At 41.7% G+C, this 23,107-nt stretch overlaps 1 protein-coding gene across 1 annotated transcript in view; it reads right to left on the bottom strand.

Moving 5' to 3' along the window:
- esrrga (estrogen-related receptor gamma a) overlaps positions 1-23,107 on the bottom strand; it is a 131,486-nt gene that overhangs the window by 43,104 nt on the left and 65,275 nt on the right. The window contains exons 4-5 of the mRNA XM_053428483.1: positions 13,942-14,100; positions 1,838-2,262 (exon numbers count right to left, since the gene is read on the bottom strand). Of these exons, the coding sequence (XP_053284458.1) occupies positions 1,838-2,262; positions 13,942-14,099 (583 nt within the window). The 5' untranslated portion in view covers position 14,100. The remainder of the gene's footprint in view (positions 1-1,837; positions 2,263-13,941; positions 14,101-23,107) is intronic.

Raw genomic sequence — 23,107 nt, 5'->3', positions numbered from 1 at the left:
ACAAGATTCTATCCTATATTTTATAAATTTTCACCAAATACCATGAAAGGTGCCATTGACCTTCGTTGTCGTCCAAGAACTATTAAAAACCTGAGCTGGACCGTTGCACCGACATGGTTTTTTTTGTATGATCAACATGGATAATCCAGTTGACTTTGAGTCATTTCTATGCTCCATGCATTGGTTTGCTCCGTCAATACTTGGAAAAACACCAAAACATTGGCAAAGAATATTCAGCAAATGTTTGCCCAAAAAAACGTCCTGTTCTTGCGCACAGGGTTTCCATCGTTTAAAATGGTGGCTAGCATGGATTGAGCTGGAGGCAAGAGTCGGAGAATAAGTCTCTACAGAAAAATCTATTGTGCCGATGTCACAGTTGGTGTGAGCAATGACCATCATGCAAATTTTTTGCAGTCTACCTGTTTATTAAATGTTATGCTACATAATTATTCATACCAAACCATTTACATTTGTTTTTAAAGATTGCTGTCCTTGGTAGGGCAAAGAGCCACAGAAACAGAGAGAGATTAACACATTGATTTTGGTTAATTCATGGAAATAGTTTGCATAAAAAAAAAAAAAAAATGTCTCAGTCCCTCTCCTTTAATGCTGGTTTATAACAGAAGTAAGTCAGGAGGAACTAGGACGACAAACTGTTGCACTGGCTGGATTAGTGAACAAAGTAAAAGTAAGCCAGGCTGACTACCTGGCTTACTTTATGGCTAATTGATCGTCTATAAGACTGACCTACATTGTGTCTACGAGGGCAAATGAAGACAATAGTGTTGATCAAGCTGCATCAAGCATCAAGTGAATGTCCACAAAATGTGGGGAGCATGGTTTGAATACCTGTGCACTACCTGCACTACCTCTAACCCTAACAAGAGACAAGCAAAGGATTACTGCGCCTCATTCTTGCTACTCTTCTCATCATGTGGATTACTGTTCTATCCCTTCTCTCCTCTTTCCTAACCTGAACTCTTGACACCTAGACATGACATCTGACCTTCCCCTGATGCTACGTTATCTCCTAGACAACAGGCTTATAGCTCACACTCTTCCTGTGAAGCATAATCAGTCCGATCTGGGCATGCAAACACAACCTGCAAATTACTCTTTGCTGTTGATGAAGAAGAGGTCAAGGTTGAGGGTGAAAGAGGGGCGTGTCTGAGAGTTGGTGCATATGCATGAACCTGATTTGATGGGTGTGTGTATGTGCATGCGTGACAGAAGGAGAACTGGTGAAGGAGACCTATAACGGTGCGTGTCCTGTTGGCTTACTTAGCACGACATGTGCCACATAAAAAACTGGGTTCACATCTGGCCCGAGGCTTTTATTGTATGTCCTGGATCTAGTATAGTTGCTGAAGTGTATGTGCATGTGTGGGAGAAAAGTTTTATTTTTAGGTGAGATGTGTGAAACTGTTCTCTGAAAGTTCGTACCTTTTTAAGGAGCCAATGCTTTTCAATATAAAGAACATGCTACCTTGACCTTTTACCCCTGACCTTGGCCTAAGCCAGATCTAATGTGTTTGTTTGTATTGTGATGCATTTATGACCTTTCATGTACTTTCACAGGGTAACAGTTCAGATTAAATCTAAATAAAATAACAACAACCCTTTGGCTAACACACTCAAGACCTGTCAGTTTGCCATTTAAACACCCCTATTCTCTGTTATGTCAATATGACGACCTTAGTCAGGACTTGTGCAAAACCAAGAGAAAAACGACAAGATTGAACCAAACCTCTGACGATGGAGCTGATTAAAGAAAAAACAAGACAGAAACGTCGGCAGATAAACAAATCATTTAGACAAAATCAAAATGTAAGCCAACCTTGGATGGTACGTTTGAAGAAGGCCTTGCAGGCCTCACAGGACGCCACTCCATAGTGGTACCCTGACGCAATGTCCCCACACACCAGACACAGCCTCTTGGGGATGGAATTCAGCATATACTCGCACTTGATCTGCGAATCTTCCCCAATCGTTGACGAACAGTCCTCGTAACGTTTTGATCCGGGGCCACCAGCAGGACCCAGGGGCCCTGCGTTGGAACCGTAGAGGCTCGGGGAGTCTAAGCCGTTGGGGTGACCGTTCATCGTGGACGAATATGAGCCTGAGGCGTCACTGGAGCCGCCGGGGGAGTGATGGTTTAGACTGTCAGTCAGGGACGCAGGACTAGAGGGCTCAGTCTTTATATAAGAGGACGGACAGTTGGACTCAAGGTGCCGCTCCTTACTGGACATTCTGCAGAGAAGCCTGAGGGAGGGAGACAAGAACAAATAGAAGAAGATGATGAAGAACAGCCTAAAAGAAAATGTAACTGGATTTTTATAAAGAAAAGGGAAAAACAAGGGGGGAAGAGTTTTAGGAAAGAGATCGAACAGAAAAGGTTACAGTTTAGGCGATGTTCAACAAAATGTTATCCTTTGAAAGTCGAATCATAGCAATCATTTTTTCGTATTTCCTCACTGTCACTTTCTATGATGGATTTGTATTTTTTCACAGAGCCCAGTAAGCCAATAAATGACACACGCACACATGTACACACAATCCATCCGTCACATTTGGTATTCTGTGTTCAAAGAGAAATGAGAGAGAGAGTTGTGCAGAGAGAAAAAGAAAAGGGGAGGTAATAAAAAGAGAGTAAGAGACTTAAATAAGAAAAAGAAATGGATTTCGGTTCATTAGGGAAACCGGTTACAAGAGAGAACTGCAGCGGAGAAACATCCAGATCAGCACACAGTCACATAAACACACGCACACACGCACACACACGCACACACACGCACACACACACACACACACACACACACACACACACACACACACACACACACACACACACACACACACACACACACACACACACACACACACACACACACACACACACACACACACACACACACATACACACACACACGCACACATGCTCAGGGGCCGATGGTCATCCGTCACTCTCCAGTCAATAGCAGTTTGTTCTACATGAAGGTAATCAGTAAGCAGGCTCTCTGCTGCTCAATCATCCCACAGACAGCCTCTCACGCACATACACACACACACACACGCACACGCACACACACACACACACACACACACACACACACACACACACACACACACGCTCATGCAGTATTCAAGCATTGAAGTCTAACAAGTTAGGGGAAATCACGAAATACAAAAATGTGTTTAAAATGAGAATAAATCTCTGCTAATCAGAGCCGTGCCACTCCTCTCCTCCTCTCTTTTTCTTCTCTGCTGACCCTCCTTTCCTCTAACCTGCTTCCCCACTTTCCTCTCTCTCTCCTTAGCTTCCTTCCTCCCTCTCTCCTTACCCGTCTTCCTCTCCCTCAGGAGCCTCACTAGTGTCTTGTTAATGGCAGTTGTAATTAACAGCTATCTTTTCTCTGTCCATATCTCTCCATCCCTCCCTTTGTCTACCTTACTATCTATCTGCCTGTCTCCCTATCACCTCCCATTCAGCGCCATCTCTCTCTTTCTCTTTCCTTTTTGCATTACCACTCTCTATCCCTCTAACCCTGCCCTCCTCCGTGCCTTCTCTCCCTTTTCATTGTTAAAAGCTGAGAGCACAAAAGGGTTTTTTAATTAAGGCAGGATGCTGCTAAACGAGGGGCTTCTAAAGTCCAGTCGGCCTGTAAAAGATCCCTGTTCTACAGGGACCCATAAAACACAGACAGCGCCCTGACGGGGAATGGAGAGGCTGTCGGGCGAAGGGAGGGTGGGGGTATGTGGAATGGATACGGACAGGAAAACAGGTAGGCAGACAGGCGGCCAGAGCGAGGGACAGTCAATGACTGATGATAGTAAAATTACAGGCAGCAGGTTTAGATCTGCTTGTACGGTTTTTATTGTGCAGCAGAGGTTTTATGTATTTGATGTGCAGGAAATTGAGACAAAGCAGTTTGCTTTGGCCAACGAGCAGGTGAGGCAACGCAGCTCCTTTACCTAAAACTCACTCCTTTCTTTCTCATCAAATTTTCCTTTCATAAAGCGACATGACATTTATTATGTACATTACTTTGGCCTTTCCCCCCCTTTTCATCATTTATTTGATTCCGTTCATCCCTTCTCCCCCCTCTTATTAATCCTGGCTTTGTGGTATCCACCAATGTGTATAAATCCATTTATCTGATGCTAGGTTGGGCTTTCAGTTTGCAATGAGAGGGACAGTCATAAAGGTGTGGACACAAATCAAGAGAAAGGTGATGGAGGGATACAGACAGAAGACACGAAAGGTGTTGAGAATGAGAGAGGAAGAATGTTAATGCAAATGGGTGAGAGAGTGATGGGACGATGAGAGATTGTCAGGGGTTTTCTGTGTTCTCGTAGAGGGAGGGGAAACACGGTGCTGACAGAAAAAGAGAGCAGACCCATTTAAGTAGATGATGTGATGGTGATGATTTAATCTCTCCTTTTTCACTCTTTATGCTCTTTCCTGCCCCCTCCCTTCCACCGTCAATCCCTCTGAGTGCCATTAAGTGAAAGAGTTTAAGTGCCAAAAGATCTCAGGTGCTTTTTTCCCCCACTTCCCTCTCTCTCTCTCTCTCTCTCTCTCTCTCTCTCTCTCTCTCTCTCTCTCTCTCTCTCTCTCTCTCTCTCTCTCTCTCTCTCAAATTCTCATCTATATCTCTTCCTCTCTTCTTTTCTATTCCTCCTCTTTGCTCTGTCTCACCCTTTCTCTTCCTCTATCATCTCTCTCTCTCTCACTCTGCTTATAAATGAAAAATAATGGCAGTCGAACAGGGAGGAATAAAGAGAAAAAAGAAGACATGCGTGCAGAGAAGAGGAGTAGAGGAAAGAAGATTAAGAAATCACAGCCAGTGCGCCGTGCCGAGTGAGGGGTTGAATGCATTTATGTATGTTATCAGTATAATTATGGAGCTATGTAGCGACGGCTCAGTGCTGAAAGAGCAGTCTTATTGTGCCTGTCTGCTCTTCAGATGAGTGAGGAGAGAGAGAGGAAAGGGGGTGGGGTCTCACTTTTTTTTATCAATTCTTTATGTTTTCAGGTGTTTCCAGGAGATTTATATAAAGAGGGAAAAGACTTGAGTGCATTTCCTTCTCTTTTTGTGTCTTCACAAAGGCGTGAGCACTGTGTTATGAGATGAGTAATGGTAATCAGATTTAAGGATTAGCTGTTTTGCTTAATTCTGTTATAGAAAAGAGGTTTTGAATGTCATTCTCTGCCTGCCATTTTGTACATTCTGATGCACTCCAGCGGAAGAGAATCATTTAATGACACTCTCGTAAAAAGAAGATGATTTTAGCTTTTTGAACTGCATCACTAGAAGGATTGTAACTTCTCTGCCAGTCACACTACATCGACAAAATGTTTTTTAGATATCATGAAAAAGCATTTTTGTAGTTTAATTGCTATACATTCTGTACTTACTTACTTCAAGAAGGCTACGTGTTGGTTCACCAAAAATATATTTTTTCTCAAGTTTCCATTTTTTTTCCTTCACTTTTGTTAACATCAACAACTGCAGATATGAGACTGTTTACACAAACAGTCAAAGAAAGAGGACAAAAGTGACTGTTTAGTTCCTTCAGACGTCCAATTTTCAGCAGCTCTATTTACCTGCCTCTGACTGAGGGAGGTGAGCGGCACACACATACACACAACCACACACACACACAGACACACACACAGATTACCACCTTCCCTTGTCTCCATTTCCAGCTCGATCCCTGTCATTTTCTCCTTCCCTTTGTACCCATTTTTTTTTTACTCACATCTTGAAGAAAACCACAGTTACCACAAAAAGAGGTAAACACATGGAGTCATTGAGGGAGGGAGAGAGGGAGATAGAGAGAGAGAGAGGGAGAGAGGGAGAGAAAGCAACAGAAAGAATAAAATGACAAGAGAGGGAGAAAGAAATAAAGAAAAAGGAAGAAGTGTTTTTTTCTGTTTGCTTTGAAGGAAGGTGGGCACTTTGGTATGACAAGCTGTCATTAGAGCGGTGGGCTGATGCAGTGCCCTGACAACTGTCAGGGACAAACATACAATCATCGTATTAGAGGAACTACTCTGTGTCTCGCTCTGCGTCTCTGTGCTGTTTCACCCTGCGCTCCTTCAGCCTGTGTTTCTGTGTGCACTTGCACTCTTTCATTATATACAATCTTTGTATGACTGCCTCGCTTTAGATGGCAGCCACAAAGACAAACTGATCCTCAAACAACTCAGAGAGAGGAGGAAATAAGAGAGATGAGGTGAGGAGAGGAGAGGAGAGGAGAGGAGAGAAGAGAAGAGAAGAGAAGAGAAGAGAAGAGAATCACAACAGATATTTAGAATAGTTTTGTTTTTGATTGCAGCTAAGGTGTAAATGTAAAGAGCATTATTTTCCATCCATGAAAACTTTTATATTTATATATATATATATAAATATGCTCTAAGACACTGAACACTGAGTGCCTCACATACATGCACTAACAATGTGTGTGTGAATGTGTGTGTCTAGGTGAATGGCAAAAACTGTACTGCAAAGAGCTATGAGTGGTCTACAAGACTAGAAAAGCTCTATGTACATAGAGACCATTAACTCCACCGTGACAATGTTCAGTGTCTGTAGGTGTAGAGAAATGAATATTGCCCAGACAATATTTTCAAAACCAAATTCCTACTGAAAAAGCAATAAAAATGAAGGGAGAACAATAAGAGGAGAGAGAGGGAGGAGGAAAAAGCTGAGAGGAAAGAGAAGAGGTGGCAGTAGAGACAGAGGAAGGAGAGAAGTGCTGACAACGTAGCTGCCATGGGTTGGCTAATACCTTTCCATCACACCAAGCATTGTGCTCTCGATGCTGATAAGAACACACAGTCCAATAAGCAAAAAGAAAAAAAAAAAGGAAGAGGGAGAAAAGCTTACACAATTCTATCTAGTTGATACCTGCAAGGCTTTGGGACCGAGGGGGAAAGTGAAGGAAGGATGGTCGCAGGACAGGAAAGATAATTTATTGAATTAAGGAAAAGAGCGAACTGTGTTTACATTTCCATCATCAAATGAAGAAAATGATTTCATCAATAGACTCAATTACTTTTTCAATTCTCACCTCAAGCTGTTTATTTTCATTTCTTTGCTCTGTTTCTCTCAGTTTTATTCCCTTTTCAATGCTCCTCTATGTGTGGAGGGTTGCTGAACAGCACGTCTGCTTGTTAGTAAGAAACGTATAAGTGATTGTACGCCAATGCATACCATGTGTGTATGTGTGTAGTTCATAGACAGACAAACCGGATTGAAAAGGTAATCTGTGTGTTGTTGTGTTGGCCCAGGTTTGTATAAGTGTGTGTGTGTGTGTGTTTGAGTTTAGCTCCACAGACCTGCAGTGTGCAGATGATTACAGTTGTTTTCAGGGACAAAAATAAATAAAATAGAAAAATAAAAACTCATGCAGCGACAGTCAATCTAAACCACTCTCCCTCCTACTGAGCTCTTGCTTGCCCTCTTCTTCCTGCTCTCTTTGGGTCTCATTCGCTCGCTCTCTCTTTCGTCTCTACTTCTCACAAACACACTCCATCATTGCTTCTCTCTATTTCTCGTGCATCCACACCACCTTGCACCCCACTCATGCACACACGGACACACAAACGGCAGGGAGCAGATCAATTGTTACAGTGTTACTCGAGCAGGAAACCTGTAATTCACTTCATTGCCTGCAGAATAAACCCCTGATTACATACAATCAATGTGATAATGTCTAAAGCACATTCTGCCCAATGGGCTGTTGGGCTGTAAAGACCAGCAGAGGAGAGGAAAAGTGTGTGAGTGTGCGTCTATATTTCCTCAGTGTGCGTGTGTGTGAATGTGTGGTTAAACACTTTTTCTAAGTGTGAGCGTTAATGTGACAAATAAATATAGTGATCACAACTAGTCATTACACAAACGCACAGCTACGAAATAAATCAGGGACGATGTTCTGAGTCACACCGGTGGGGCTGATGCACACACACGTACACGTATACACACACACACTCTAGATGTGAATGTATAAACTGTAGGGGGCAGGACACACATGACAGCGTCTGCCAAAACGCTATTGATTAGGAATAACAGTATGTGCTTTCCGAACTGCAGACTTAAATTTGTGAATATCATGTTGGGACTGATGACATCAATTCAATCCGTGGCTCCTTCGTCGCGACATAATACTGTTGTTGTATATTTTATTTTTGCAAGTTTTCCTCTTCCATTCCTATGTTTGAAGGAATTTCATTTTGTGTCTGTGTGAGAGATGATTTAGATTCGAGAGTCTGACTGCGTCGGTGGAGTAGGTGCAGCATTTAGGTGAGAGAGATATGAAGAGGGCGAGCTTGCTCAGGGAAAAAAAGGTAAGGAAGGGCAGCGTAGTGTATGTGTATGTGCGTGTGTGTGTGTGTGTGTGTCAGATGGGAATCTTGATGATTTAGGTCATTTTCTTGTGGAGCAGTAGCTGATAAGTGTGTTGCTGCCAGCCACTATCTTTGTCACCATGTCTCCCTCTCTCCTCACCTTTCCCTTTGTCTCTCTCTCCCTCTCTCTCTCTTTTATCTGCTGTGTGTCATTGTATTTATAAGGGTGGTTGTCTACTGTAAGAATAGCTCTTCAAACCTCTGAAACAGCTCAACTCCAGGCAGTGCACTGAGAATACAGTTAACACAAACTGTCTCTTAACTAGATTAAAATCATTATTTTTTTTAATTAAATGTACATTATAAATAATCAAATACACAAATGACTACAAAATGGGTGTATAATTTTGTTCTATTTTTGGACTTGGCAGACTAAATTGCATACCATGTACTTGTAGTGACCTCCAGCCTTTTACTGGAAAGGCTGGAGAGTGGAAATCAATGAAATTACTGAATGCATCCTCTGGTTAGGTATAAACCTTCTGTGGTGGAAGGAGGTGCATGTGGCAAAAAGTGGAATTACTAATCCTTCTTTTTATGAAAATACAAAATGATCAATCTATTCATTAAAACGTAATTTGTTTAATTGATGTGCACAATGCAACTGACGCATTCACCCTGTTTGTTCACATGGTGTCGGTGGTAAATGTTTGTGCAGGGGAATAAGGGATACAAATTGTAGGGTGGCTCCTTTATAAAAGAAAGGTCATTGATCAAGGTTAGTGTTGGTTTCTTTCTCTGTGTGTGTGTAGGTGTGGATTAGCGGTGTTATCGCTGAGCGTTAGGGGTGCAACAGTCCTTCCAAACACTTACCGACACTTGGCGTTAAGGTGGACACACACTCATTCGCTCTCTCTCGCATACACACGCATGTACACATCCAGCCATTCGTGTACAGTGAGATGTACAGCTCTCTCTCTCCCCCCCCCCCTTCTCATACCGATACAAACCTGGGCAAGGTGCTGTATCAAATGAAACTGCACAGAAGTACAATCATAAAAAAACAAAATATCCCCCATCAGATTAAAAACACATTTTATTAAGCAGATGGTGAAAGAGGATTTCCACTCTACTAAATATGACAGGACTTTCAGATGTGACACAGGGGGAAGAGGGAGAGAGAGGGGAGGGAGAGGGAGAGAGACGAGGAGGAAACAGGGGAAGGACAGGGCAAGATGAGAGAAAGAGAAAGAGAGTGGATGAAGTAAATTAGGGGGTAAAAGTGGAGGAGAGGAGCAGAGATGAGGAGGAGATTCAAGGCGAGGAAAGTTGAGGAGATCCAAGGAGAGGAAACAAGGAGAAGAGAAGGAGACACAAGTGAGTCGAGCGTCAAAGCTGCATTCTTTAAGCAGATCAGATTTGGGGAAATTGGGCTGTCACTACAGGATTGGGATGATTTACACCTATCCATCACAGAGAGGGGGTGAGGTGCAGAGCCTGAGTTTGTATAATAACACACAGCATCTGTTTAAATTGAGAAAAAAATATGAAACATCCTCAGCACGGCTCAGTTCACGGCTCACTTTTCTATTCAATATTCTGTTAATATACATTCAGAAGAAGGAAGCTCACACTGAAGGTTCTGTGAATTACTCTGATGAGATTCAGCGAGTTCATTGCTTTTACTATGACTACAATATATTACAGGTACCGTGGAGAGTGGTTGCACAAACATTTTGCTAGCGCAGGTTTTGAACTGAATTGATCTGTATTATTGTCACTATAGCTGCTGTTGACACTTGTCCCCCCCCATGCCTGATCTTCCCTCTCACTCCCCTCCTCTTCCTCCCCCCTCATCCCCCCATCACTGCTGGCTGATGCACCTTACAGCCTCGCTCCTGGACCATCTGTTAGGGAATCTAATTCACATCCAGTCATAATCAGGTTTGCTGGAGTGCCCACTGTCTCTGTCTCTCTCTGTCCGTCTCTCTGTCTCTTTCTGGTCTTGCCTGCTTTTTTTTCTGTCTCATTTGCCCCCCCCCCCCCACCCCTCTTTGTATACCATAGTGTCTGTATCAATTAAATTTTCTATATTTGGACAGTTTATATTGTTCTCCACCAGAAGGAATCAGTTTATCTCATCATGTACCTACATTTTTTGTTTCTAAATAATTTAGTTACATTTCAATTGGATCATTTTTAATTAAGTGTCTCTTCATTTCTGTTTAACGTTCCAAAATTAGCTTTGCTTTTACATATTTTCAGATTCTGCTACGTTAGAAACTGATCATGCTTAAAACTTATTGGAAATTACCTTTTAAATGCTTCTTCAGCATTTCAAAAGTAAAATCAAAATATATTTTAATTGGAGACTGCATGGGAAAAAATGGAGCACTGGATCTCGCAGTGTATGTTTCTGTGTTTGTCCATGACTGAGAATAAGTTGAGATGAGGTGAAGGGGGTGGAAGTTAATGAGAGGTGAGTGTGTGAAGCCCTCTCTCTCCCTCTCTTTCTCTTCCTCGCTCTCCCTCTCTGCTCCCGCAGTAATCCTCTTCTATAAATCTGCAATCCAATCAGCGTTGTCCACACTTACACACATACGCACACATACACACACACACACACACACACAAACACACAAACACACACACAGAGCTGTTGGGAGGCCCATCTGTGTGTTAAGGCAATCTGCTTTATCATTATGATTACATTGGGCTCAGTTTACAGCAAAGTGTGTGAGTTTGTGTGTGTGTGTGTGTGTGTGTGTGTGTGTGTGTGTGCGTGCATTCAAGCGGAACCTGGCTGCCTGACATTAATCACATTGGTTTGATGGCCTAAATAAAAAGGGGAATAATATTGTTGCTGTCCAATGAAAACAGCAGATTTCCAAAAACAAATTAGGAATTTCTTCAGAAGTTTTCGTTTGACCAAAGACTTAAGGTGTTCATCTTATTTTATGTTAAAACTATCAAAGAATGTATATTTGTGATATGAAGAGGAAATGCCATTCTTCATTACTTGCATGAAGTTTGAAGCATTTGAAATAATGTTTCTACAAATATATAAACTGTGAAAGTGGAATTTGGATTTTTCTAAGTAATAAGGATTAATGAGGTCTGTGTATGTGTGTGTGTGTGTGTGTGTGTTTATGAACAGTTGTCAATGTAAGTTGTGTGACTTAAAGTTTGTGTGTGTTCATGTGATCTTTTACTGCATGATTGTGAACAAAATTAGCTATTTTTTCTGTGTGTGTGTGAGAGAGGATGAGTTCAGGTGATTCATGAACAAAGGTATTTAGTTGAATGAAAGATAAAAGTATTTACCGATGAAATTATTTGTCTGTTTTTAAAAGGACATGTATTCTTTACTTAAAACAAGTCATTTCATAGGAAAAATGTTGATTTAAATTAATAAAACAAATATGGCTAAATTCCACTTAGTTTTTTGATTACTTCAGTTTCAGGATCCTGGTGATGTCACTGGATCACTGTCTTACTGTGACTCTGGAATAGAACAGAGCTGTAAGTGTTGTTGTATTCACCTTTGCTCTTCTTCTTATGATCAATCAAAGCTGCGGCGAAGTCCTGCTGTGAGCATATTCTTTGTGATGAGTTGTTAATGATGAGGGCTTTTGACGTCATGAACTTGTGCCGATTTGTTAGTGTTTATCTGATCTGCCAACTGGGGAAATATTCTGTCGAACATATGAGGCTGGGCATCGTTCTGGCAGATGAATTCACAATTACAATATTGACTGTAGTTTGTTCGGTTTGGTCCAAACCTTGAACCTATGCAGGGCCAAATAATTGATTTTCCAATTTATTGTGATGTATGTGCGTCCATCTGTGTGTGCGTATGTAGTTTGCGACTTCAAGCCATGGCGTGACTCCCTAGCCCCTGGCAAACCTTTACACTTCTCATCACCAGACCTCCCTGTCTGCCAACAGACACACACACACACACACAGACACACCGACACCGACACACATATTACTAGTAACACTCCTCTGGTGATTGGCTGAAAGTCTGCGTGAGAATGGCTTGCCAGACCTCTAATTGGCTTGACCCAGACTAACCCTGAAATCCTATTGGACTAAGACTTCCCAGTCTACAGCGCGCACACACACACTAACACACACACACACACACACACACACACACACACACACACACACACACACACACACACAAACACACTTAAAATTAAAGGTCTTTGCAAAAGCCTAACAATGCACTGATCAATAGTGTGTTCTAATAGGCTGGACAATAATACAGCTACAAGAACAGTAATATAATGTTCATTGAGATAATCATGTCAGCCGGCATAACGCTGTTTGGTAGCAAAACATTAAAATGAGCAAGAATGTAAAGATTATTCCTGAAAAGATCAATGAAAAGATAAAGCTTTGGAAAATCTATGTGAGCAGTGTGAGGTCACAACAGGTGGAGATGTATGTGGAAAAACAAACTCTGAGCACCAACCACCCTCACGCTCATTTTAATTAAAAAGTACAATATGTATATGCTAATCAAATATAAAGTTTTGCAATCTGGGCCTGTACTTCTGTCCCTTATTCTGAGAATGATGAAAAGACAGAGGAAGAGAGAAAGTGGCAGAGGGACAGAGGAAGGAATATGCAGATGCATCAGGGAATTACAGTTAATGGTAAAACTGACTGTCCTTCAACCAAATGATTAGATTTAAAAGCTTCTGTGCTGCAGCACATTTGCACTTCATAAGTGTCCTTGAGCCAAGTTGAATCCCGCACTCTTGTGATACTCTATATTTTATTTACACTGTAAAGATACGCCAAAATTAAGATGGTGCTACAGGTGAAAACATATGTAGAAGAGCATAGCTTTAAAAATAATATGGCTGCTCTGGGCAGGGAGTAAAACGTGTCAGGAACAAGTCGTCACAAACACAGCTCACAGACACACACTCATACATTGTTGGTAAAAGACAAAACTATAAAAAAAATCTCTTCTCGCTTTAACACTACCTTGTTTTGTTTCTTCTTTTTAGCAGTTTGAAATGGCAAATGTTTCTCAAAATATATAAAGGAAAATACAGATGACTGAAGCTGTTTTATTCATTATAGTAGTTTAAAGGGGTTATTGTGTAATATATCTGTAATAACATCACATTTGCTCGTGGTGTCACGGAAACACAGCAGCTTATTTTAAAGGCTGATCTACTAAAATATCCAAATTGGAAAATAAAACCTAAAAAAGTAAAGACATTATGATCTGAATCATGAAGTAAATCATTGAAAATAAAGAAATGACAAACACAGACACACACACACACACAGAAAATACATCCCCTCACGTTTGAATAGATGATGGAGACAGGTTCCCCCCCGCAGCACCATGTCTCAAACACACTGACCACGTTGAACACTGGCTTCTGATGTCTCAGAGTGCTTCCCTGTTCTTTTCTCTTTCAACTGAGCTTTACAGAGGTCAAATCAGGCTTTTGTGTAAAACTGAGCAGATTCATAGATTCTTTTTTTCTTTTAAGGTTTCACTCTCTCCCTCTTTTTCTTTCTTTATATCTCTGGTCCTCTCTGTCATTCTGCCTTACCTGGGGTTGTAGAGGGCATGTGCGTCTCTCATGTGGTTGACCTCCACTGGATCGTAGCTCTGGTGCATCCTCCAGGCGCCAGCGCCACATTTACCGAAAGTTGACTTGGAGATGTCGTCACTGCTGCTGTTCACCAAAGGCCCCTTCGATAAGTTCATTCTGTGGGCGGAGAGAGAAAAGGAGGGATGGCGGTGAAAAGACGGCAAAGGTCACAGAAGGTGGATAGCAGCTGAAACACGGCTTTTTCTAATCCTACTTAGCCTTTCCCTGGGGTCTTTGAAAAATGTAAAATAATAAAAATTAAACACTATAGAAAATACAGTGACATTGATTCTGAATTAAAAATAAAGATAGCAAATAATTTGTTATAGCTTTAAACATAAAGAAAACTTAAGCAGTTCTAGAATCAAGTTGATGGTCAAGTTATAAAAAGTGAATTTTCCAATAAATGTTGACAAAGAAAATTCTAGATGTTAATGGACCACAATGGACACAACACAAGCACACATTCACACAAACAAATGTTTACTGTACGCCCGCATTATTTGCATCAAAAAGAGACAATTCCAAGGGCCCTGCACTGACAGGGGGCCCTTAAAGAACATAATGACCAATATTACTATTATTTTGTGAGAGGCCTGATATTATAGTATTCATGGTCTAGCAGCATCCCTCATGGAACCAGTTAAAACAAAGTTAAAGTTTGAAGAGCTAAGAGCAATGCCATCATCAGACGAAGATGCACACAGGCCAGGTTGTAACTTTAAAACCAGTGTGGAGACCTTTTCTCTGGGATGTGGAAACAAACCTCCATCAAATACATCTGTCTGCACCAACACGCACCGGCTGATGCGTCAGCCGTATAATTTCAGCAACCCTCGACTGTGTTTAACGTCAGAAGAGTTTTACCAGTTTCAGCCTTGGAAAAGCCTTTCAGAGACTGAGGGAATATAAAAGTAAAAGCACCGGAGGAGGGACCGCTATCTGTCAATCAAAACCCTGCGCTGTCGTCAGGGGAAGAGCTGTTGCCGGAGTGATAAGGTCACTATGGGGCAACAGAATCAAAATAGTTCACTACAAATAAAATAATGAATTAAACTCTGTGGAGTGAAAGAAAAACAGACAGCAGTGATAGTTGACGTCAAGGAGGAGGGGAGAAGGCAGTGTTTGTAATAACACTGGCTGGGCGGCCCACATTTAAACCAAACCACCAGGGGAGAACGAAGCTGGGCAGGTGGGAAGAAAAGCACTTTCCCACCCGGCAGACAAAATATAGAAAGTACAGAAACCAATTCAGGGAGTGGAACAGATGTCTGAGCACAAGTGATTCTTCTCAAGTCATTTAAAATGTATAATAGACGCCTGCTGTCGATGCTTGACGCATCTCTGTGCTTTGCATTTTGAGCATTTGTCCGTAGTTTTTTTTTTTGCACAGTGACAGAGAAGTTAAAACACTTAAAACCAGCACCAAAAAAAGGATAAATCAATTAGTATTTAAATTTAAGGTTGACATTTTTTAACACTGGTTTTGGAAAATACAGACACGTTATAAACACAAAATAAATACCAACACAAATAAAATAATCTTATTTGTTTGAGCTGCTTCGTTTTGGATTAGTCATTGGTCATTACCGCATTTATATTTGTATGTTGTCTGAGGTAGAGTGTATCAGTAAACAGAGAAGGATGTTGGTATGTGTCGCAAACCGATCGACGTGTGTAACACACATACATGGAACACAGATCTGTCTGTGTGTGTGTGTGAGATGTTGTCCCACTGTGGGTTCCTGCTAAGGAGAGGCTCTGGTGGACAGACAGGTAGACAGACTAATCAGTGGTGTGACAGCCGTCTCTCTGTCCTCCGAGCTGGGCAGGCTCAGTGAGAGGTGGAGGGCCAGGGTGTGTACGATGTAGGTTTTAGTTCCACTCTGGTGAATAAGAGGAATCGATATCTTGCTGCTGCTGCTGCTGCTTCAGACACTTATTGGCTTTGGTTGCGGTGACACAATGCTATATAGACAGGCAACACTTAATACTGCTTTTTTATTGGGGAGTGTCCTGGTGTCACACCGGACGGAGGGGCATCCAGTTCCATGGGAAAGTGATGCTGTGCGTTCGATTCCCCCTCACTTCATTTCCACATACACTTGAGCTGAAGTAACTTCTTTTATGAAAATAAGCCTTAAAGTTAAAATAATTTTATGCTTAACAGAGTTCTGACATAACTAAACGGCAAAGGCTTTTGGATTTGTGGAGAAATCACCTCCAGTCTGCCGCTTGCATTGAAGCAGACACTCAAACTGTTGGGGATTACAGAGAGATTCTCTTTTATTGCTTCGTACCTTATGGCAAGGTAATCGGATATTTTTTCATCTTCTTATGCTTTCCAGGAGATTAAATTCCGGCTATACTACATCTTAAAATCATCTGACAATCTTTTAAATCAGGCATTAAGTTTTTCTGTACAATAGATGAAAAGGTTACGAAAGAAAAAGTATGTGCCGGCTACAAGTACAATTTTAAATACCAACAAAATTAACCTGCGCATTTAACCAATTAAACCTTTGTCTATACATAAATAGATTCAGATTATTTTAAGGTACCTTTCATTCTTACTGTTCAAAACCAATAAAGCACTAACACATAAAATAAATAGCTCAGGTCATAAATATTTATCTATGCTTACAAAGTAAATGGAGAGAATAAAGGAGAAGAGTATTAACCTTTGTGATTCTACCTATTTCACGCTCCTGTCAGTACATGTAAGTGGCAAAAGCGCACACACACAGACATGCCTGCACTCACACACACTTGTGCATGCGTGTGTGCATGCGTGTGTGTGTGTGAAAGTATGGAGATCGTGGGTGTCTTTCTGATGCTCAGTGACTCGCTCATGTGTTGCTGGCCCATCTGTGAACAGAATGACCATGACACAGTATGTGTGTGCGTGAGTGTGTGTGTCTGCGGTTGTGTATGTGGATGTGTGTGTGTGACATGGTGATGCTGTGATTGATGAGACAGTTGCCATTCTTGCTAATGCAAAACGCACCTATCCCTGAAGAGAGCAAATGCCAGAAAACACACTCACACACACATACATACTCACGCATACACACACAGAGCTGCAACTGCCCTACCTAATTACGCCCTAACCAGGGCAGCGTGATTTCTTCCAGTCACAAATATATAGTATCCATAAATACGCATAAACGTAGCTTCATTAACATGGCTGCATTCTAGAAATATACACAAAGAAAACTGATAAAAGCACAAACAAAAAACTTAGACGGAAAATTTCTTAAAGGAAGTAGGCGATCTGGTCCACCTGCTCTACCTAAGTAGAGCATAAATACACAATTTCTGCTACAACTGTACACAATGACACAAACAAGCGACAGCGAGGGGAAAACAATTATAAACAACTCCTCCTCTTTTTTGGGTAATTGAAAACATGCTGAGATGCAACGCGTTCTATTTCTAACGTATACAGTTTAAACATGGTCAGTTATTAAAAATAAGGAAGTCACATAATTGCTTGATATGGGGAAAAAAAATATGAATGTGAAATCTCAATATTGAGACGGAGACAAATGAACACGATTCCAACATAAATCTATTAAAAAAGCATAATCTCACACAAATGTGTGTGACTTCATTTCTCTGTCTGCGTGTGCGTCAGGGCAGGTGGGGACCGACGGCAGCCCTGTGTGTGTCTGGGAGGATGTGGATGTGTGTGCGCACGTTAGCGCTAGCGACGGGAGCTGTTAGCGGGGCAGGCGGCAGATGGGCTGTCGGCCTTAATAGGGACTGAGCGGATGCAGAAAGGTGACAGCTCCATGAGGGAGGGGCAGGTGGGGAGGGAGAGGAGGAGGAGTGTGTGTGTGTATGTGTGTACGTGTGTGTGTGTGTGTGTGTGTTGTGGGGGTGAGCGGTGGAGGAAAATAGGGATAAGGAGGAAACAAATTATCTGTGGACGTTGAGAAAAGTACGGATCAGCTCCAGAGAAGAAACATGTGTTGGAGAGAGATGTTTGCAGTTTTTGTAGTTATCCAATACAATCTAACAAACAAAAAGGGTTTTCAAATTGTTGTGTGTTTCCTAAAGATGCAACATTAGTTCTGTAGTTTATCAACAACATCAACAAATGGATATTAAAGGAAAATGTTTTGTGCCTGAAAATAAAAGTTCGCTTCAAGTCACCTTGGGATCATTTGACTTCGTCACCATATATTAAAGCGATGTTTCTCTTTTCATGATAACACCGCGGACTACCAAAAAATAAACATACATTTCTAAATTCCACGTGGACGGATACATATTATTCGCAATAAGAGAGTAGGTTGTAAGATAAATTACATTACATGATGAGTAATTTTGACAACTAATCTTATTGTGCTTTAGATGTGTGAAAACTTAAAATACAAAGGACATTTTTCAGGAATTGCTTGTGTTCATCTTAAGTGTAAAACTGCTGTCACTATGTTAGAATTTCAGGTGCTGCTAAATCTCAATTATCTCATAGAGAAACAAAGTGCTCTTATTTAGCAACAGTGCGTTTGACTGTTCATTGAATTCAGTCTGAATGAACGACCTGTGTTGGATGTTTATGGCAGCATTCAAATGTAAAATGGGTTTTACAAAGTTGCAGAATAGCTCTAAAGGAGAGAAAAAAAACTAAAGCTAAAGGTGGGGTGGGCCGCTGGGCTGTCATTCTCTCCCCATCAGGCACACACATGAAGCATGATGGGAGGATGAGAGGAGGAATATTTCACTGTCAGTCGGAAGGCGGCATGGTCATTCATTTCTTTCTTGCTCTCTCTTTGAATCCATCCCTTTCCCCTTCTACTGTATCTTTCCTTTTTCATCTTTTTGAGCACCCCCCCCTCACCCACAAACACACACCACACACACACACAGTGGAAACAATGACAAATCCATGCAACCAATCTATAGGGCTCTTCCCACGGACACAGAGGAAGACGCACAACTCTCAGATTTGAACCTGCGTTATGCTCTCGATCCTGTGTCAAATCATGCGCACACACCAACACCGACACTCACACACACACACACACACACACACACACACACACACACACACACACACACACACACACACACACACACACACACACACACACACACACACACACACGCACACGCACACGCACACCCCACTCCACACACACACAGTCTTCCACACCCACACCACCTCTCCATCTAAATCTGTTCTATTGTGGCCCGGTCTCTGCTGTCTCCTCCCATTAGGAGTGAGAGGCAGCATTAGACGCCTTGAGCACGATACGATGGACACATACACACCCACACACACACACACAGACGCATATACATTAACTAGTCTACTGACCTAAGCGCAGCTCAATATTTTAGAGGTGAAAATACATTTCAGTGACTCCACATGGGACGATTTAATTTAGAAACACTAATATTCCCTATAACCAAACAGGCAGATCTGAATAAAGACCCGTTCAATTTCTCATATTTTTGACAATGTAAGTTTAAATTTACACACAGACAGAATCTCTAAATTTGCTTCTACAGCTCTCAACATGTAAAAAAAGACACCTAATAAATGTCAGCTTGAGTTAGACAGAGAAGTCAAAGACTGCTGGTGTAAAAACTGACATGACTTTGTAATAATTGTACGAACAGTGACAATAAATGAATGCACATTTTGAATGGGCAGGTGAAAGCGCAGTCAGAGGGATGGAGGGGGGGGGGGTAAGAGAAGAGAGGAGACGAGCAGCTACTCGTCTCAGTGTATTTCACTGGCTCTTCTTTCAGTTAACGCTTTGGCATTCAATCACAAACACACACACACACACACACACACACGTATATGCACGCACACATTTAGTTTCATCGGCAGTTTGGTGTAATGGCTAATTGCAGTTTGTGTGTGTATCACAGCTGGTACACACTCTCTTCCTGCTCTTTCAACACATAAAGGCTGTCGCTGACCCATGACATACTCTCTCTCTGCACACACACACGCACACGCACACACACAAACACACACTGATGGACTGATAGTAAATCTGAGGAATCATGTAATCAAGGCTTGTTCGGTTTTGCTCTGTCATCTCTGTGGCTTTGCAAACAAGTGCGTTTTATGTGTAAAAATGCCAATTGGACACAATCTGGTCTTCTTGGCTGAAAATGCGCAGGAGAAAAGGGCTTTAGTTCATTGCTGTGTTAGGGAGGGAGTGTCTCTGCGCACGCATGTGTGCGATCATGCGCGTGTGCGATCATACGTGTCCAGCGGACCCCACAGTGCTGGTGTCAGACAAAAGCAACCCCCCCCCCCCCCCTTTTCTTCCTACATCTTGCTCTGTCTGTCCCTCTCCTTGCATCCCTCACTCTTTAGGGGACTAAATTACCAGTGGAATGCCCCGGACCCTACACATGAGAGAGAGAGGCCGCTGTATGCAAGAGGGTGTGCGTTGCTTCGTGTGTTTGTGTTTGTGCGTGTGCACGTGTGAGGACTTGCAAAAAAAACTGACCGACAACGAATGCCACAGGGACAGAGGGATACGCAAACAGACACGGAAAAAGAAGAACAACACCACTTCATTCAGGCCACCAACGGGTCTCTCTCCCTCTTCCTCTCTCTCTTTCATACACACACAAAATATGGGCAGGCACGGACCAATGCGTGACAACAAACAGATGCAAATGGACACACACATGCTCATCACACTCTCTCTTTCAAACACACACACACGCACGCACACGCACAGCCGACAAATCAGTGCGGCACATATTGACATGCTTTGACAGATGAATTAAGTAAATGATTTTATAAGGAGATTAAAAGGATTTTAATTTACGCAATCTCTCTTTACCCCCCAACCTGCACCCCCCCTTGCCTCCCTCCAGTCAGCTTTACCTCTCTCACTCTCTCTCCCTCGCTCTGTCTCTCTCTCTCTCTCTCCTATTTTCTCTCGTTCATGCCCTCAGAAAAAAAGACGAGAGGCTGACGAAACGCAAAAGGCCTAAACTAAATTAACAAAATGTTCTTCTTAATTTCAGGAAGTAAGGAACATTTTTTTTTCATGATTTAATTCCTCAGATGTTGATTTCTTTATTCAACAAAGGAACATTATCATGATCTTCAGAAAAAGGTTGGATCTTTGGACAAAGGTGTTTTCGGTTTATAAATGTTAAAAAGAATCTCTTCACTCGTTGATATTTAGAACTAGCTGTGTGTAAGCAGAGTTGTTCGGCCTCCAAGTTAAAAAATGACATTTTCTTTAGTTATTTCACCTAAATTTCTTCACGTCAGCAGAAACAGCACGAAGACACCAGACAGTGTGAAATCTCTCAGGTCAACTTACTGCTTCCAAACGAGTCTGTGCACTCGTCTTGCAGGCTGAGAAGTGAGCGCTATCTCAATTAATCATTAAATCTGATCAAGTAGTGAATACAAATTACAGGGAAAAATTATTTGGGATGTATTTTGGAGGCATTCAGGGTGAGGAATTTATTTTTATTTGAAGGGCAGAGCCACGATTCCAAACATGCACCAAACTGATACACTGTCGGATGTTTGACTGAACAGGAATTTGACATAAAATCTCTGCACATTTATTTGCACATTTCCATGTAATAAAAAATTAAGTCTAGGGTCTGAAAATAATTCAAACAGAAATGTCTTTTGCTGCTTTGTGTCTCTCTCTGCATTTCACAGAGGAGACCTTTGCCTGACTGATGTGGCCGGTCGCTGTGCGCTTGTCAGCGTCCGTCTCCTCCTCACTCCCACCGACAGAAGCCCCACTAAATTCACACAAGTCACCGCAGAAAATATATCCTAATGATATGTAAATGGTATGTACACAGTGGCATGAGGGGAATGCAATTATGTTAACAGCTTTAGCGCTACTTGTTGTTGTTATTATTATTATGGGTACGATCATCATTATCCCTAATATTTTAATTAGTGGAGGAAAGCAGTGCCTGAGAGCAAAGGATGGGAAACCTGTGCAGCGAAAAGAGAGTGATGGATCGATGGCTGGACGAATGGGAGGGTGAAGGAATGAACAGGCAGACAGATGGTAGGACTATAGGCTTTTTATTTTTAAATATGTGTAAGTGGTCCAGGCTTACAGAAACACACACACACACACACACACACACACACACACACAGGTAAAGCAGGCGCACTCAGCTGCTAATTGTCTGATGTGTTTTGTGGTCAGTTTAGTGATGTGATTTCTAAACACGCTCCAAACCCTGAACAATAGGCATTCACTGTCCCGGGGCTTAAGACACTATTTAAAAAACACACGTTAAGTTTAATATTTTTAAAGCTGAACTGCTGTTGTTTGTTCAAATACACCACAGTGTGTTGCAGATGAGCGACTGACGCAGACTTCAGATGCAGCGCACCGGGATTCCTCAAACGCACCGGAGTCAGACTTTGCTCTGTGCATTCAGTCACTGGATCAACGAAAGGGAAATCAGCACGCTCAGTGTAAAAGGTCGTTCTGAAGAGTGCTCGTTCAAATCAGAACCTCAAACTTACTTTATCACAATTCCATGTCATCTTTAAAAATACATTTATTTCTTCATTCATCAGTTATGTTTAAAATAAAATGCAGAGAATGTGTCACCTCTTATACATCCAAAAATCTGATCATAACTAAAGACAGACTGTTAAAATACAGTTTGTAAAAAAATAAAGAGCAAGTTGACTGATATTATTTCTCCTTCGGCCGTTTTTCTTAGAAACGTCCCTCTGTGCTCTGCACGCTCACCTACACATGCTGAGGAAGTGAGAGGCTCTGTGCGTGACACATGGACACATACAGAGGTGAGAGAGCATTAAAGCACAGAAAGGTTTTTTTTCTTTAAAATGTGAACAATGTCATGTTTGGCGAACACGTTAGTATTTCATTCTGCACTTGCTTCTCCTTTGACTCTCTCCTTTTTCTTTTCCTGCTCCGACTTTCTAACACCTCAACTGTGGCAGTGATTCAGTGTAAAGCATCTTTATGTTTTCACTATAAAATTAAGCTGCAGCTATACTTTCATTTTGTATATATATTTACTGTAAAATGTGGGCATTGATAATTGCCGGTTTTACAATGTCAATACAATAAGTGAATTCATGGCTAAATGCGAATAGAGTGACGATTTTTTTAAA

This window comes from Pleuronectes platessa, chromosome 1, assembly GCF_947347685.1.
Source record: "Pleuronectes platessa chromosome 1, fPlePla1.1, whole genome shotgun sequence".
NCBI lineage: Eukaryota > Metazoa > Chordata > Actinopteri > Pleuronectiformes > Pleuronectidae > Pleuronectes > Pleuronectes platessa.
This window is presented reverse-complemented; position numbering and strand designations above follow the sequence as displayed.